Source organism: Eschrichtius robustus, chromosome 3 (genome assembly GCF_028021215.1).
Source record: "Eschrichtius robustus isolate mEscRob2 chromosome 3, mEscRob2.pri, whole genome shotgun sequence".
NCBI lineage: Eukaryota > Metazoa > Chordata > Mammalia > Artiodactyla > Eschrichtiidae > Eschrichtius > Eschrichtius robustus.
The window spans coordinates 11652414-11671038 of NC_090826.1; the positions used below are offsets into that span (position 1 = coordinate 11652414).

Genomic DNA, 18625 nt, shown 5'->3' on the forward strand with positions numbered 1-18625 from the left:
GAGAGGAAAGACCTCAGGTGAACACAGGTAAAAGCGATAATCCATTACCCCGGTGAACTGACTTCTCCCTTCCTTTCCCCAGGGTCCCTCCGCCCACACACATCCCATTATGCCAGTCTTGCTCCATCTCTGTAAGCAGACACACCACAGTAATTGCCATGGAAAGGAAAATGGGGGCGTTGTTCAACAGAGGGGAAGATCAAGCCAAGCTGTCCAACTCAAGCACCTGAGTTTCCCTGATCAGAATGAGAGGCAGAAGCCAGAGTTGACAGTAACTGGGGATCAGGGTGAGCCTCAGATTTGCTGATGGCCCCTCACAAAGGCAGGATGGGGGCCCTTTAGCAGGAGTGGCTGTGCAGTTAGAGCAAGATACAGTCCAGGGTCCAGAGGCCAAAGCAAAGCATCCGAGGTCAGCACCCGGTCAGCAGGTTGGGGTCGGAAGCTGAAAACTGGATGGCATCAGGAAGTCAAAGCAGGACAAGAGAGAACAGAGGGGGCCTTGATGATTTGGGAGAAGGAGCAAGAGAGTTCAGGCCAAAGTCAGAACCTCTGGCTTGCAGGGAACAGCTGCAGCCCATGGGTGTGTGCGAACACACACACACACACACACACACACACACACACACGGGTGCAGGGCTGGGCAGAAAGCTTGTACCGATTTCATGTCCTTTCCAGAGGAGACAGCAATGGTGTGATAGGCTGGCCACATGGCACAGCTTTCAGAACGATCCCAATTTCAAAAGACACCAAGAGGGTAGGAACTTGTATCCCCAGCATCTAGTACATGGCACATAGTGGCTACTCCGTAACTATTGGTTGGATGGAAGACCCTGTATCCTTGGCCCTAAAAACCAACATGTCCCAGAATTTCCAACGCTCCAGCATCTAATGGCATCTCCCAGACTGCTCCTTGCTCCCAAGAGTGGCATCGAAGCCTTTAGCTGACAATGCATTTGGATTTGGGGCTCAGAACTGCTCCCCCCACAGACAGTGGAAGGAACTCTGCTCTGGAGATCAGGAGACACTGGTTCCAGCCCTAGCTCTATACTAGGTCACTGTGTCATTTAGGGCTTGTCACCTTCCCTCTTGGTGACTCAGGTCTCCCATCTGTGGGTGGCTAATATCATCAGAGGGGGCATCTAAGAGTGTATGCTGAATGAGGGGCTTGGGGACCCAGCAACAAGGAGCACAGAATGTTCCACTAGGTCAGGTTCCCAGGTGGGATCAGGAAGGCAAGTTGCCAGCCAAGGGTCAAGGCACCTGGGACCTTTGGGCTGTGGCCACATCTGACGATGTGTCCCCTCTCAGCCCTAGTGACCCTTTTATAGAGCCCCTTTATCCTGGTGAGCCTACAGGCATTGCCAGCCTCTGACCTGATAAAGATCAAGGCCTTCTGCCTGGGTATTAGGGTAGCTGAGGCCTGTGAACTTGAATCTGGGCTATGAGGAATGATTTGAAGGAAAGAAGCCATTTTCGGTCCCAGGCTCAATCTCCTTCTTCCAAATGTGGGATTGGGAGGCAAATAGGAAGGGACCGAATGATTACCGAGCACCTGTGATATGCCAAGCCACGGTCAGGGGCTTTAACGACATATGTGACTTCCTGCCCACATGGTAGGTATCAGTGTCCCAAGAAAATTGAGAGAGAAATGCAGTTTTTTAGCCAAGATCATGAAACCAGGATTTGAACCTCCTTTCTCCTACGCATTTCCCTCCCTCCCCTCTCCTCTGCCTTCCTCCCCCTCCTCTTCTTCATTCTCCTTCCCACTCCCCTCCCTTCCCCTCTCCTTCTCTCCCCCGGGCCCCTGTAATGTCCCCAAGACACCACAGCCCCTGCTGCTCCCTCAGGGGATGAGAGCAGCCCCTTAAGAATCGCTGTCCTCATTTCACTCTCCCTTTGTGACCCTGGATTTCCGCCCTGGGCATTCAGAGTGGCAGGTTCTGACCGCCCTCTCCCCTCTGCCAACAAAAGCCAGCCCGTAATCCTGCTTTCCTGCCCGCCTGCTCCATCCTCCACAGTAATGTCTTTCTTCCCACATTCTTCCTCCCCTGCTCCAGGCCTGTGGCTGCTTTCAAATCAGGCCAGTGGGACTTAGGCCAAGTTCATCAGGAAGGCCCGAGATGGTCAGCGAGGCAGAGGCTGGTGACCTGTGTGCCGCTGGGGCTCACTCTAGTTTGCTCACCCCGGTGGCTGCACCTTCGAGTTTTGTGGTGCTGTGGGGGCTGCCAAGAAGAGGGGGCAACCTCAGAGACTCCAGAGACAGTGTTCCTTCTCCAACTCAGAGCTGCTTCTTAGGGAGCCATCGTCACTCCTGCCCCGTGGCCGGCTTCGAGCTCCCCTGCGAGATATCTTGTACTTTTCAGATGCGTTTGGGGAGGGGCTAAGAGCTCTGGCTCTGCAGTCAGTCCTGCCACTTTGCATGAGTTGAGGCCAATCGGTGACTCCATCTCACCATCTGCAAAATGGGCACAACAGTAGTTACTACTCAGTAGGGTCATCAGGAGGTCTGCATGCCTGTAAAGAGCTTAGGCACGGGGTCTGGTTCACAGGAAGGCCCTAGCAAGTGGGTGCAGCTACTACCCACTGAAGTCTATCATCTGGCTTCTGTTTTCTGGAAATGGGAAGGCACCAGAAGGGAGGGATGCTGGCATGGTTGGTTCAGAGAAGAAAGTCTTCCTACCCAGACCGCTGTGATTCCAAGGTTGGATACGATGTCCACTTGGGTATGTTGCACAAACTGTCCATAAATGTGTTCATTCAACAAATAATTGAGCATCTACTCCATACCAGTCACCGTCCCAAGGGCCAAGATACAGTGACGACAAGACAAAAACGGCCCCTGTCCTCAAGTTGCTCACTGTCTAGCGGAGAAAGACAACCAATGGGCAAATGACAATCATTAGCAAATGATCTCAGAGATGGAAAAGTGCTGTGACAAAGAGAAAGCACAGTAATCAGTTGGTGACGACCGGGGGGAGGGGCTGCTCCAGGTAAGGTGGGGGGGGGGGTGGGGCGGCAGGGCTGACATCTCACTGAGACCTGGACGGAGAGAGGAACGTGGGCACGGCAAGGACAGGGACAGAGCAGTCAGGCGGAGGGTGCAACACGTGTCAAGGCCCGGAGGTAGGCAGCAGCTTGGCTTGGTCACAAGACAAGGCCAGCGGAGATCAGCGACTGAAGTCCAGAGCGGGAAAGGATGGAGCTGAGGGTGGAGGTAGGGGGCAGGGATAGAGCATGCCCTCCATGCCATTGTTGGGCCTTCAGAGTTTATCCAAAGAGCAAGGAGAAGACAGCGGAAAGTTCTAGGCAGGAGGCGGGGGGGTCACAGGTCTGACTGGTTATAAGTCCGGCTTTTGGGTGGAGACCAGACAGACTGGTAGTAAGATGGAGGCAGGGAGGCCGCTAGGAAGCTATTGCAATGTCCCCGGAGAGAGATGACAGCAGCTCAGCCCAGGGCGGCGGCGGTTGGGGTGGAAGCCATTGGATTCAAGATACATTTGGAGAGGAAGCCGACAGGGCCTGCTAGTGGGTGGGTCCATCCAAGTCACACCCCGAGAACAGCCACAGTGGGAGAAGCTCCCTCACAGCCCAGTGTCCAAGGTCAAAGTTCAAAGGACTATTAAGTCTGTGTTCCCGTAGCTGCCTCTCTTTAGGGTGGCATGGGTTCAGCCTGTCTGTCTCCCAACAGACAGGGCCAGCATTTGAGGAGAGTAGAGTGACACAGGGAGATATGGGGATGGAAACCCTTGGATCCCCTCTCTTCAGAGTACGGTGAGGGTCTCCAGCGGTAGCAGGCACTTTCCGCTAATAAAACTGATAAAGGCAATTTACTCAGGTGTATATAATATGCACGCGCAGAAGCGACCGATTCTCTGGGCCCAATAGGGACACAGGGACCAGCCAAGCTCACAGCACCTGGATAGCCTGTGCTAACAGTCACGTGTGTGCACTTAGACTCATTGCCTATCCAAGGATGCTGGGGGCAAACAGGGACCAAGGACATGCTTTGATGGACACAGTCTTTATAGGCTAGAAAATCTGAAGTTCTGAGAACTGCAATTTTTTTTAATCTTCCATGTTATTTCCAAAGGAAGCCTAATATGCAGCTGGAGTTAGAAAAATACAGGTCCTTTTACCAGCTTTATAGCCATTCGGCAAAATGGCATCCTCGAGCCCAGGTGAATGCAGCAAAAGTCCTTGTCGAAACTCAGTGAGAGGAGGGGGAGGCCCACCCACGGGGAATGAGGGGCACGGACAGGTAGACCCCCCTTGGAGCAGAAAATGTGCTGATTTTGTTACTGTTGTCGTCATTTTGGGTTTCGAACATTGAGGCAGTTGTCCTTGTAGACACATAACTTATAAATAACCCTTAGGATGCCAGGCTTAGGAGATGCAAGAAAAAGAAAAAAAAAAAAAAGAAACCACGAACAACTGCTGACAGCATCTGCACCCTTGTTAACTCAAACACAGGATCCAAACTATACTTTTCCAGGAAGGAGGCTGTGAAGTGGCAGGTTTTGTTCAGTGGCCCTGCAGCCCATTGAGCACCAGCTAGCAGCACAGATTTCCCTTTTGCCCCAGCCCTGCAGATGGGCACCCTCGGGCCTCGGCAGCTGGGCGGGCGCCCCTGCTCCCTGCCCGGGGGTGCTCCTGCTTTGGCTGCAGGGGCAGGCAGGCTTTGCCGTGGGCACTCGGGGGCCTAGAGGTCAGGACTCCTCTTCCCCAGTGCGTTTGCCAGATGCACAGGGAGAGGACGAAAACGGGAGGCTGAGACCTGCTTGGCTGTCTCTTGGTGACTAAAGGTAGGGCTGCTAGAGGGTGACGTCTGAATCTACCTGCTGGCCTGTGAAAGACGGGTGCGCCGTGCCCTCCACTACCCTTGGGTACAGGCTTTGTAAAAAGTTGCTTTGTTTGAAAATCAATTTTAAAACATTGTACCAGAAACAAAATGTCATTTACAAAATCACAATCCTATTAATCTCACATGAGTAGGTGACATTTATTGCGTGCTTACTCTGCGGCAGATGCTGTTCTGAGTACTCTACGTATACTTAAGGCACTTAACCCAATGAGGGAGGCAGCATTATTGCTCCTTTTTACGATGAGGAAACTAAAGCCCCGGGAGGTTAAGCAATCTGCTTAATGTCATACAGCTGGGGCAGGATTCTGTCTCAAGCTCCCCCTGTCTCCAGTGCCTGGCACCCTGTAGTCACCCAGTAACTCCTTATGCTAGGAGGAAGTTGGCTGGTTGATTGATTGGTTAGCTGGGTGATAAGCTGCTTGGACTTGTTAGGCTGCAAAATTGATAGGGGCCCAGTCTTGAGTCGGCAGACCCAGGTTCCAACCTCAGTGCAGCCACTTCCTAGCTGTGTGGCCTTGTGGGATTTACTTCCCCCCCATGTGCCTCAATTTTCCTCATTCATAAAATGGGCACAGGAATTTCTCTACTTTGGGTGGTGGATTAGAGGAGAGAATTGCATATAAAAGCCTGGTGCATGGCAGCTGCTCAATAACGGGCACTGCGATGCTGTGTTCCTGCTGTCAGTGCAGCTTTGTGACACCTGCACTTCAGCTTGCAGGATTCGACCTGTCTGCACACGCTCCAGGTCGCAGCACAGACAGGCCTGTGTGCTGCATGTCAGATTCCCTGCTGGAGAAGCCACTGCTCGGGTCTCTCCACGTGCAAATGGAGTCGTTTTCCATCCACCCCAGATTAGTGCATCTTCTGCAGGTGCCACTAGCCCCAAAGCCAGCTGCTCCCTGGGGGGACAAGAAGTGCACTTTGAGTAGGAACACTCCTGCTGGCTTGTCTCGCTGCCACCTGCAAAACAGGACCCAGTCCCAAGGGCCTGCATTGGAGAAAGAAAGGTCCCCAGGCCCTTTGGTCGGCTAACCAAATATTAATGACGAGGATGAAGCAAATACCTCAGGCAAATGTTTAATAAGAAAATAACACGCCACATGAATTCGGCTTACCATTAACTGCCCAGTGGAACTTGAATGGGAACAGTGGACAGTTTAACAGTTGATGTGATTACCTTCAAAGTATACTGGGTTTTTTCTCTCTTTCTCACTCTCTCTTCCCCGAGAAGGGTGACCTTCCTAATTGCTTTAGCTTAAGTGGACGTTAAAACTTGTTTTCATTCCTTGACGTGGGTGACAGAGTTGGAACTAGAGCAGGTCACCAGGAGCATGCCTGGTGGCAAGGCTCAGAAGTGAGTCATGCAGAAACACAGCTACACAGACCAATGGAACAGACGTGAGAGCTCAGAAATAAATCCATGCACGTCCGGTCAACTGACATTTCACAAGGGAGCCAAGAATACTCAATAGGGAAAGGACAGTCTCTTCAATAAATGGTGTTGGGAAAACTGGATATTCATGTGCAAAGGAATGAAAGTGGAACCCTCTCTTACACCACTCACAAAAGTTAACTCAAAATGGATTAAGGATGGAAACATAAAACCATAAAACTCCTAGAAGAAAGCATAGGGAAAAAAGCTCCTTGACATTGGTCTTGGCAATGGTTTTTTTGGATATGACACCAAAACACAAGCAACAGAAGCAGAAATCAACAAGTGGGACTACATCAAACTAAAAAGCTTCTGTACAGCAAAGGAAACAATGAACAAAAGGAAAAGACAACCAACCTACAGAATGGGAGAAAATATTTGTGAACCACATATCTGATAAGGGGTTAATATCCAAAATATATAAGGAACTCACACAACTCAATCAATAGCAAAAAAAAAAAAAAATCCAATTTTAAAATGGGCAAAGGACCTGAATAGACATTTTTCCAAAGAAGACATTCAGATGGCCGATAGTTACATGAAGAGGTGCTCAACATCACTAATCATCAGAGAAATGCAAATCAAAACCCCAATGAGATATCACCTCACACCTGTCAGAATATTCTGCTATTTTCAAAAATACAAGAAATAACAAATGTTGGCAAGGATGTGGAGAAAAGGGAACCCTCATGCACTGTGGGAATGTAAATAGGTAGAGCTACTATGGAAAACAGTATGCAGGTTCTTCAAAAATTAAAAATAGAGCTACCATATGATCCAGCAATTCCACTGTTGGGTATTTATCCGAAGGAGATAAAAACAGTAACTCGAAAAAATATACGCACCCTCATGTTCATTGCAGCATTATTTACAATAATCAAGACATGGAAACAACCTAAATATCCATCAACGGATGAATAAAGAAGTTGTGGGGAATTCCCTGGCGGTCCAGTGGTTAGGACTCCGCGCTTTCACTGCCGAGGGCCCGGGTTCAATCCCTGGTCAGGAAACTAAGATCCCGCAAGCCAAGCAGTGTGGCCAAAAAAAAAAAAAAAAAAGTTGTGATATATATATGTGTTTGTGTGTGTATATATATACACACACACATATGTGTGTATATATATATGTATATATATGTGTGTATATATATGTGTGTGTGTATATGTATATGTGTGTGTATATATACATACACACATATGTGTGTATATATGTATATATGTGTGTATATACACATACACACATATGTGTGTATATACACATACACATATGTGTGTATATGTGTATATATGTGTGTGTATATATGTGTGTATGTATATATGTGTATATATATGAATTCTATTCAACCATTAAAAAAAGAAGGAAATCCTACCATTTGCAACAACACGGATGAACCTGGAGGACAGTATGCTAAGTAAAATAAGCCAGACAAACGAAGACAAATACCATATGGTCTCACATATGGAACCTAAAAACATAAGTCAAACTCACAATAACAAAGAGAATGGTGGTTACCAGGGGCTGGTGGGTGGTGAGGTGGGGAGGGCAGAGAGAATGAGGAGATTTTGGTCAAAGGAGACAAACTTCCAGTTATCAGAGGAATAAGTTCTGGGGATCTAATGCACAGCGTGGTGACTATAGTTAGCAGTATTATATTATATACTTGAAAGTTGCTAAGAGTAGATCTTAAATGTTCTCACCCGTAACAGCAACAACAACAAAAGGGTATTTGTGTGAGGTGAAGGATGTGTTAACTAACCTTGTTATGGTAAACATTTTGCAATATATACATATATCCAATCATCACATTGTACACCTTAAACTTACACAGTGCTATATGTCAATTACGTCTCAATAAAACGGAGGGTGGGGGGCAGATAAGAAAGAAAGAAGCAAGCTGTTGCATGGCCGGTGACCTGGGGGAAGTAGCCCAATGCTGAACAGGAGTCCAGAGTTCATTGTATAGTTCAGCCATTTTGCTTTCTGCCCCATAAAATAAAAATGTTAAAAAGGGCATGTTTATATCTTTTCAGCATCACAGAATGTAAAACAAAATGTAAGAATTGAAAGCGCAGATGATTAGTTGAAGCATGCAAGAAATCTTTAAAATTAAAAATCGTCGTGTTCACTGTCTCACTAGTGATCTCATCCTTTTCTAGAGGACAAGCTAGCGACCCTAGGTGCTCATCCCTGAGGGTAGCTGGCAATGAGATAACCCCAGGCTATCCTCAGTCATGGGGCACTCGATATGCCTCCTTCTTCTGAAGCTCTGGAAGGAGGGTGTCGCTGAAACAGAGATGCTGTGAGTCAAACTGAAGTATTCAATCTGGCCATCCCTCCACTGATGGGTCAGCACTCTCCCTCCGTTCCTCCCCCCATCCCCCGTGCTGGCCTTTAAAATGAAGCCCCTGCAGAAATAGAGACACAGATGTAGAGAACAAACGTATGGACACCAAGGGGGGAAAGTGGGGGTGGGGGTGGGGGTGGAATGAACTGGGAGATTGGGATTGACATGTAAACACTAATATGTATAAAATGGATAACTAATAAGAACCTGCTGCATAAAAAAATAAATAAAATTCAAACAATAAAAAATAAAATGAAGCCCCTGCCCCAGAGGAGTATCCTGTCCGTGGAGGACGAAGGACCCCCCCAGGAAGTGCCCGGAGACTTTGGGACTCAAGAGTGTGTTCCCTGGACCAACAGCATATAAGCATCTCCTGGGAGCTTGTTGTTAGAAAAGCAGAACCTCAGACCCCCCTCCTGCATCTGCATTTTACCAAGATCCCCAGGAGACGGACATGCCGGTGAAGGCTGAGACGCTCTGAGATAATGCCCCAGGAGGCAAACTGAGTTTGAAAAAATTGCTCTGGGTACAAAGACAAGGCGTGATTACTCTGCCTGGGCATGTCCTGAACTGCTTCCAGAAAGAAGTATCCTCTGAGCTCTGTCGGAAGGGATAGACTAGACGGAAGGGGTTTAGTGGAGGTGGAAAGGAGAACATTCCAGGCAGGGAGCATGGAGTGAGCAAAGTCCTGGAGGTGTTAAAGAGCCAGCGAGGTGGGGTTGGGGGGGGGCACTGCAAATGGAGATGCATTTCCAGAAACCTGGCTTAGCCGTTTCTCACCTGAGTGGAGGGGCACCCTTCCTCTACCCCCATCCCTCCACAGAGCAGATGTGCCCACTACAGAATGTCTCTGGCACCTCCTTTCGTTGATGCTGTGAACTGGGCTTTGCTCCATCAACCTGGGCTAGGACTCTGTGCAATGTGTCACTTGCTTCTGCACTAACTCCGTGCCAGGATTGTGCTGGGCATCTTACCTGCTTTATTTCATTTATTTTTTTTTTTAAAGGTTTCACATATTTATTACTGAGCTAGACAGTAAGCAGTGGTGAGGAAAGATCAAGAGGAGCGAGCCATTCCATTTCTCCCATCACACAGGTAGCTGTTCAGACAGTAGTGATGTTCTGATATGGTAAGACGCAATTGACCTTGACACAGCATAAATGTGTGCCACTTCATATGCGAGGTTCCTTATAGACTCAGCTTGGTTCTTCTCCAGTGTCTTCTCTTGGAGTTGTACCTGATTTTATTACCAGTTTTCATTGGAATCCACTGGGGAATGGGACGATTCTGCTTTTGTTTCTTGGCCGGGAATCGCTTGATCCTGAAAGTCTTGTGAGAAGACATGGCGAGGAGCAAATTCAACCACACATATGATGGCGGACAAGAGAAAAGAGGAGCATTTCATTTATTCTTAAGGACAACTCACCTAGAAGGTTCTAGAGAGACAGAATAGCAGAACAACCAAGAGCATGTGCTGGAGCCAGACTGCCTAGGTTCAAATCTCACCTTTGTTCCTTACTAGTAGTATCCTTGGGAAAGTTAAAGTTGATCTACCCATCCATATCTTGAAGTTTCCTCTGCTATACAATTGGAAATAATAGTGCTATATGCTTTGTAGGGCTTCTCTGAGGATTAAATACATCAGATATAGTTCAGTGCCTTGGCAAATGGTGAGTTCTACATGTGATAGTTTTTAATCACTCTTATTATCCCACTGAACAGATGAGGAAACTGAGGCTCTGAGAATTAAAGTGATTTCTCCAAGGTCACAAAGTTAATACTCCACTACCTTTGCAAGGATTCCCCATGGGCTGGCCTCTCTCTCCCACTTAGCTTGACTTGGAGACCCCTTACATCCTGCCCACAATCTCCTCCTCCAACATCATGCCCTTGCTTCCCACCCAGCGTCCCTCCCACCTAACAGAAGACATCTCACCTCAGATGTGTGCCTCTGCATCTGCTACTGCCACCACACCTTTGCTTAGGCTGTTTCCTCTGCCCAGAATGCTCACCTCCCCATCTCTGGCCATCCTGACTGCACCTCTGCCCTTGAGACCCTGCTGATGTACCTGGTGGAGGGAGCCCCCTCCTCTACATTTCCGGGTGCCCCCTCCTCAGCTGGCCACCTCCACCCCCCGTGCACCCAGAGAGCCGGGGCCACATTTTACACATCCTGGCGTTCTCCCCCGCCTTGCCTAACATGATGCTCAGTATGCAGTCAGTCCCCAGCATGGGTGACCCTCCCTCTCCAGATCCCGTTCCTGGCCCCGGGCTCTTTTGATTCAGCTCAGAGTTTCTCCACCTCAGCACTACCGATGTTTGGGGCCAGATAATTCCTTGTTTGGGGCTCTGTCCTGTGCATGGTAGGATGTTTAGCAACATCCCTGGCCCCTACCCTTTAGATGCCAGTAGTAACTCCCCTCCCTGATTGTGATAACCCAGACATGGCCCAATGTCCCCTGTGGGGCAAAGCTGCCCTCCAATGAGAACCAGAATTTCCCCTGGGGTGACCAGGATGAGAGAGGGGGTGACTTTAGCATGGGAGGCTGCGGGGTGGGGGTGGGGGGGTTGAAATCCCCAAACGTAGATGCAGGGAGGTCACAGAGACGGGGAAGGATGGTGGAGATGGTGAACGAGAGGGAGCGTGCCCACCTCCTGTCAGTCACAGCCAGGTGGAAATGCGGTCCAGCTTTTGCCAGATTTTGAGACTCTTCAAAAGAAGCCAGAAATCCTGTCTTTTATGTGAAATTCCCTGATTCTTATTTACAAAACAGAAACAGACTCACAGACTTAGCGAATGAACTTATGGTTACCAGGGGGGAAGGGTGGGGGGAGGGACAGACTGGGAGTTTGGAATTGACTTGTACACACTACTATATAGATAACCAACAAAAAAAGAAGAAGAAGAAAAATTCCCTGATTCTTAAGTGTTGGCAACTAACATGAATTTGTTTTAAACATCGTGGGAAGACCAGAATATGTCTGTGAGCCAAATGTGGGCTTTGCAAACTTTCCTACAGACCAAGCTTCCGTCCTAGAGGCTTCGGGCAGCTCACACCAACTGGGCCCACGGGTCCCCATTCTCTCAGCAGTGGTTTGTGTCTTAGGCACCATCCGCAAGCCCCATGTTAGCACTCTGGACCACACAGACAGTCTCTGCCCACGCAGGCCACTCCAACCCCCGTCTGAAGCCCAATTCCAAAGAGGTGGAGGGTTCTAAACTGCCAAGTGATAGAGAATATGGAAAGTACCCCAGGAAGGGGGTCAAGAAGCCTGAGCTCTCATCTGACTCTGGCACTGATTTGCTGTGTGACCTTGGGCAATCACTCCCCTTCTCTGGGCTTCAGTTTCCTCCTCTGTCACGTGTTTGTAGGATGAAGAAAGAGAAGGGCGGAAGAATGCATGCTTTCTGTTCCTGGGACTCGAATGAGTATTTCCTCTTGGCAGCACAGAACCCCACCTGGCTTACCCAGTGCCTAGCGGGCATTCTTGTCCTCAGACTGACCTGGGCAGGGACAAGCCAAGATGGTTCCACCTCCCAGCCCAGGAGTCCTGCATTTCAGAGCGGGGAGTCTGGGTCATCCTGATGGACTCTTTTCTCCGTGCAATTAGGTTAGCGGTGCTGGGGCCTGCTCCACGGGTGGAACCCACCTTTCGGTCACTGGGAAGAGTCAGACCGTTGGCCCCTGCTGGTGCTGACGGCAGAACTCTGGGTTTGTGAGATCGTCTCCCTGCCCAGAGGTGCTCATGGCCACAGGACGGCTCAGGTGGGCAAGCCCGCACCTGGCCTGTCTGCAAGCCCGCAGACAGTTTCCCAACGGGCTCTGCGGCTGAGAGGAGCCTTCCTTAGGCTGACAGGAGCAGAGGGGCTCTGGGAGATCTTTTTGTTCAACCTCCGAATTGTATAGATGGGAAAACTGAGGCCCGGGGAGGGAAAAGGGTTGGCCCAAGGTCACCCAGTCAACAGAACGAACGGCCCCATCTCCTGACTCCCTGTCCGGTGCTCCTTCTGGTCTAACATCGGGCTCTCCTGGAAGTGGGCACTGGTGAGGTACACAAAGAGTGACAGATAGACAGACAGACAGACAGACCCAGACAAGCACTGACTTTGCCCATCACCACCTGTGGCCTAAGACCACAGGTTGTGGACTCCGTGCCTGGAGCACGCATGTGGTGACTTGCAGGGGGTGAGGGCTGGAGGACGCATTGTTACCATGTGGGATGGAATGGGGGTTCTATCACCAGACCTCCGGATTTTTGTCAAAATAAAGCTACATATCTGACTTTTTTGGTGTAATTTATCCAAATTTTTAAATGTTGGCAACTAATTTTTAAAATGCTTTTTAGTAGAATACTAGGAAAAGAAAACACATTCACAGGCCGTAACTGGCTCTAGGGCCACCAGTTTGCAACCTCTGCTCCCTTCTCTTACCCTCAGTTTACTCTGCTTTAAAGTGGGTATCATGGGACTTCACGGGTGGTCCAGTGGTTAAGACTCCGAGCTCACAATGCATGGGGGCACGGGTTCAACCCCTGGTTGGGGAACTAAGATCCCACATGCCACACGGCACAGCCTAAAAAAATAGAAATAAAAAATAAATAAATAAAGTGGGTATCACAACAGTACCCCCTCTCATAGGGCAGTTGAGGGATTAAATGAGATAAAACCACTAGAGGGCCTATCATACCACTGGGCCCACAGTGAAAGTAGCTGTTGTTATTTATTAAGACATGGGACCCTTTTCTTAGAAGAAATGGGAAGGGACTTGTTAAGCTTAGCACAAGGCAACTGGAAGGCCCTGAGCCGGAACTCAGGATCTTTCCAACAGTCCACAAATCCGAGCGTGTGCTTGCTGCCGTGGGCATGTATCAATTTAAAACCTGTCCCCGCCTTGAATTTACAAGTGAGGTGGGATTGGGCTCACCCAGCAGCTCGTGGGGTTGTCCTTCACCCCAGGAATCCAGGAGCATCCCTCCACGAGGCCCCTAATCTGGGAGAAACATCCTACTTTCAAAGGTCATATCTTTAAAAACAAAAAGAATGCAGCTCCTTTCACATTAGACAACACATTTCTGCTTGTTTGTTTTAATGAGAAACTTCAGGGGGAAGATGACAGTCCTTCCACGTAGCTGTTCGACAAATCTGCCTCCTGAAACCAGTTCCAAAGATATTTAAAGGACAGTTCTGGGGCAGGAAGAATTTAGAACAAAGTCTAATTAGTCCCGGTGGGACTAGGGGCCGTGGCGGATTTCTGCCCTGAGAACCCGGAGACCAGGGCCTAAGGTTACTTCCTGATGTCCAGGGTGCAGAACGCTCTTCCTCCTGAGCTTGGCCCACACAGGGGCCGCTGGGGGCAATGTCAGGCCCGTTCCTGGCTTTGCTGGAGGCCTTGTGGACACAGAGCCCGAGGTGCTGATGGAGGCCGTGCATGCTCTGCCTTCAGGGTGGGAGAAGCCGGAGTCGCTCTGGCTGACATGCCTGAGTTCTGGTGGGCGGACAAGCAGGTAAAGCCTGTAATTACAGGAAAGCGGCCTGGGACGTGTGTGGACAGGCCTCCCGGAGCCCAGGCAGGTGGCCTCCTGACAAGGGAGGGCCCTAGGGTTTGGACTCCGGGTGCAAAAAGCCATCAGGGTGGGGGAGGGGTGGTTATGTAGCTGTGATGCCACAGCCACTGACAAAATGACCTTGTTCTGCTCCACTGCCTGGTTCCTCCCCCCCCCAGCTCAGAAGGACATGAAGACCTAGCAGTCCTTCCTCCAGGCACTGGCGGTGGCCCCCACCTTTGTCAGCATCAGGGTTACATGGAGAGGGCTGTTAAAACAGACTGTCAGGCCCCATCCCAGGAGTTTCTGACTCAGGTGGTAGGGATGGGGCAGAGAATTTGCGTTTCTCATAAATGCACAGGGATGGTGCTGATACGGCTAGTCTAGGGGCCACACTTTGAGAACCACTGATCTAGGGCTTCCTGAAGTCAGTCTGCTTGGGCCCCTGATTTGCTGTGTGTCTCTGGGCAAGTATCTGAGCCTCCCTGGACTTCTGTTTCTCTCAGAAGGAGAAGCCAGCTTTGTCTTTGAAGAGATAAACCCCACCTCTGTGCTGAGATGCCTAATTACTACTTGCAGGTAGCTCAGAGACCTTCACATGAAAGGCCCAGGCCTTTGCACAAGGTTCTTACTCCATGGTTCCAACTTGCTTCTGGCCACTGTGAGAGCTGTCGCTTTAGGAGAGATTGGCACTTTAAGCCTTAAAGGGACAGGCCAGGCCAGCATCTCTGGGCCTCAGCGCTCGCCCTGCCTGCAAGAATATTGAAGCCATTTGCTAGCCTGGTCTTTGAGATCATTTTGTTTCCTTGGGGAGGGAGGTGGCAAGGCCTCGTCATTGTCCCAGTGGTAAGGCCTCTATGGCACAGAAAGTCATAATCAAACTCATATCTGCCAGCCGTTCTCCTTTCTCATCTGAATGTCCAAGTGGACCGTGACCTTTCTACACTCGGGGGCCTGTCGCCCTTCCCCACAGTATCTAGGGCAGGAGTGGACTCATGGCAGATACCGAGTGCAGACGGACCCCATGAAATGAACAAGCAAATAACCAAATGGTTCCTTAACTGAACCGGCCCCGCAGCCTGGGTGTTTGGCCCTCTGCAGTTACGTGGGCTTTCCCACTTCTGGTCTCCTTTGTTCCTCACAGGACAGTCATGGGGAGATAGGCAAGTATTCTTATCCCCATTTCACAGGTGGGGAAACTAAGGCCCCCGGAAGGTGGCCTGACTTGCCCAACTTTACTAGTAAGTAAAGGGCAGTTGCAGAAAGAAAAGTCTAGAACTCCATGCCGCAGACCCTCACCACAGCCTCTCCCGAGTCTAATCGGTTTTCTTTTCCATGTCCCTGTAAAAGCCATTCTGCAGGTATTTGCCATGGAGATGAAACTGAGAGAGCAGTGATCTAGGAATCCAGACCCTTCCTGGTTCCGGGGAGGGAGGAATAGTTTCTCCTTTGCAGAAATTGCCAGTCTTTCCCAGGGGCCTGCCTTAGGCCTGCTTGGTGTCACATGCTGGTACACCCCAGGTACCCATGGCAGGCTAGACCACATGGTGCTTTACCTCCGGAGCCCAGTACTGTGCCTGGCACATGGTTGGTACACAATCAGTATTTGTTGCGTCAATGAATGAATAAATGAAGACAGAGGCGGTTGAAATACTGGGTCTAAACTTACCAGTTTGTGTGATCTTAGACAAATCCTTCCACTCTCTAAGCCTTGGTTTCTTCAACTGTAAAATCAGAAGAATAATAATTTTTATAATAATACAAAATAGTGGCATAATAATTAAGAAAACTGGCTCTGGAGCCAGAACTGCCTGCCTCTAAATCCTAGCTCCATCCTATTCTACTGGGTGACCTCAAGCAAGCTACTAAACCTCTCTGTTCCTTGGCTTCCTCATTGATAAAGTGAGGATTGTGATAGCACTTATGTAGTGTTGTGAGGATAAAAATGAGCTAACATGTGTAAAGTGCTCTATCCAATATTATAAATAACCCTTAACAATGGTGATTCTATCTCTGTGCATTGGTAAATTAAATTAGAACATTTAAGTAACAAGTACCCGGCAGAGTGCCTGGCACAGAGATAGAAGTGCTCAGTAAACAGTAACCATTATTCTTATCTTGGGCACTCGCTGGCCCATAGCTCTCTGTGTCTCTTGAATCACACATAGGAAGTGGAGACACGGGGCCTGAAAATTGTGGTGGTGGACATAGTGGTCCCATTCCCAGGAGCCACCAACCCCCAGTTGAGGAAGGTGAAGTACCGCCAGTGGCCACCGGGGGCAGCAGAGGCCCCATCCCCAGATGCCCTGCTGAGGGTTCCCTGAGTCCCGTGTCCAGGAGGTAATCAAGGGGAAGGGTTGACCATTCCACTGTGCCCACAGGCAGGCATTCTCCATAACCCTGACATGCAAAGCATTCCCCCAGAGGACACCCCTCACTTCTGAGGGTAGGACTCCCAACCCTGCATTGAACAGCCATATCATCTTGGATAAGTCCCTTTGTCTTCCCTAAACCTCAGTCTTCTCAGCTGGGACATGGGAATAGGGTGGTTTGGAGGGTTGAATGAGCTAGAAAGGACAGTCCCTGGGGTGAAGTGAGTGCTCAGTGACACCTGTTGCCAAGGTAGCATGATGGTATTTAGCCCGAACTCTGCAGCCAGACTACATGAAGCTTGAGTCCTGCCTACATCACTCATTGGCTGTGTGCCTTTGGGTAAGTGACTTCACTTCTCTGTGTCTGTTTCCTCATTTGTAAAATGGGGATGATAATAATAGTACACGTAATTCTCAGAGTTGTTGGGAGGATTAAATGAATGTCTAAAGTTTTTAGAACAGTGCCCGGCATATATAGTAAGTGCTGTGTAAATGTTTGCCAGTATTATTATTAGAAGTCGTAGTATTTTGGCTGTGTTGGGTCTTCGTTGCTGCGCGCGGGCTTTCTCTAGTTGTGGCGAGCGGGGGCTACTCTTCGTTGTGGCTCACGGGCTCTAGAGCGCAGTCTCAGTAGTTGTGGCGCGTGGGCTTAGTTGCTCCGCAGCATGTGGGATCTTCCCGGACCAGGGATCGAACCTGTGTCCCCTGCATTGGCAGGCAGATTCTTAACCACTGCACCACCAGGGAAGTCCCCAAGCCGTAGTATTTTTGATGTTATTGTTATTTATTCTGAATAAGCTGCAACATTTCAGCTTTCTGCAGAAATCTCCCTGCTTGACATGAACTCCCCAAAAAGAGGCTTAGAGGAGACGGGAGAGATATGGCCCCTGGATGAGGAAGGACTTTTTCCTTTTGGTGCAGCTGAGAATCTAATTTGGGAAGCAAGATGGTCTGAGAGGCAGGGCAAAGAGGCCAGCCGCACTCAGTGAAAATACTTCAATGCCTGGCTTTGGGCTAAGCTTCTGCTGGCAGAGGTGATCAGGATCTTCACCAGGTCATTTGGGACCCAGGAAAGATCACCAAAGAATACCAATGAGCCCATGACAGGCGCACAAAAGTCTCCAGCCAAGAAGTCCTCGCCAGGACAGATGGCAGGATGGAACGGGGGTAAAATCCTCCATCCCCCAAGGGCTGAGGTCTAAGTAGGTATAGGGGAAAATCCCAGTCTAATCCTTCCCGCTGCACCTGTGCCCCAGAGTCCTACTGGGATGGCCAAGGGAAGAAGAGGAGATCAGTACGTACCCACTGGTGGCCTCAGCCACAAAGGCATCCCAGGGCCTGCCAGAAGGACTTCTGAGAAATGAATCAAAGGCTGCAGATCTCCATGGAAATAGCTGGTAATGCTTATCTGGCTTAGAAACAATGGGCACGTCACTCCGGCCTCCTCCGGCGATGTCCTCAAGCCCACTTTTTCGAGGGTTTACCTTGTGCTAATCACCATTCAGAGCCCTGCGTGTGCCTCTTCTCATTGAAACCTCCTTCCACAACCCTATGAGGTGGTGGCCACAGTCATCTCCTTCTTACAGAGGAGGAAACTGAAGCTTCCAGGGGTGAAATCATTTCTTCTAGATCATACACTAGTGTGTATCAGAGCCAGGATTTGAGTCCTGGTCTCCCTGCCTCCAAAAAATGTGTCCCCAGCCTCCTGGGGTGGGCAGCCTCCAAAATGGCCCTCAGTGACCCCTGCCTCCTGTAGTCAAACCCTCCCATCCAGGGTGGACAGGACCTAGTGATTCACTTTTTTTTTTTTTTTTTAATTTTTATTTATTTATTTACTTACGGCTGTGTTGGGTCTTCGTGGCTGCATGCAGGCTCTCTCTAGTTGCGGCGAGCGGGGGCTGCTCTTTGTAGTGGTGCGCAGGCTTCTCACTGCAGTGGCTTCTCTTGTTGTGGAGCACGGGCTCTAGGCGCGCGGGCTTCAGTAGTTGTGGCACGCGGGCTCAGTAGTTGTGGCTCGCAGGCTCTAGAGCACAGGCTCAGTAGTTGTGACGCACGGGCTTAGTTGCTCCATG

The 18625-nt window shown here is 49.7% G+C and overlaps 2 protein-coding genes across 2 annotated transcripts in view; one reads left to right on the top strand and one right to left on the bottom strand.

Moving 5' to 3' along the window:
• KAZN (kazrin, periplakin interacting protein) overlaps positions 1-18625 on the top strand; it is a 463316-nt gene that overhangs the window by 282929 nt on the left and 161762 nt on the right. The gene's annotated exons all lie outside the window — the stretch shown is intronic.
• Positions 9826-9994, bottom strand: LOC137761872 (large ribosomal subunit protein eL39-like). The gene has a single exon (XM_068538932.1). It carries the CDS (start codon positions 9979-9981, stop codon positions 9826-9828), a length of 156 nt encoding a protein of 51 aa, XP_068395033.1. The 5' UTR covers positions 9982-9994.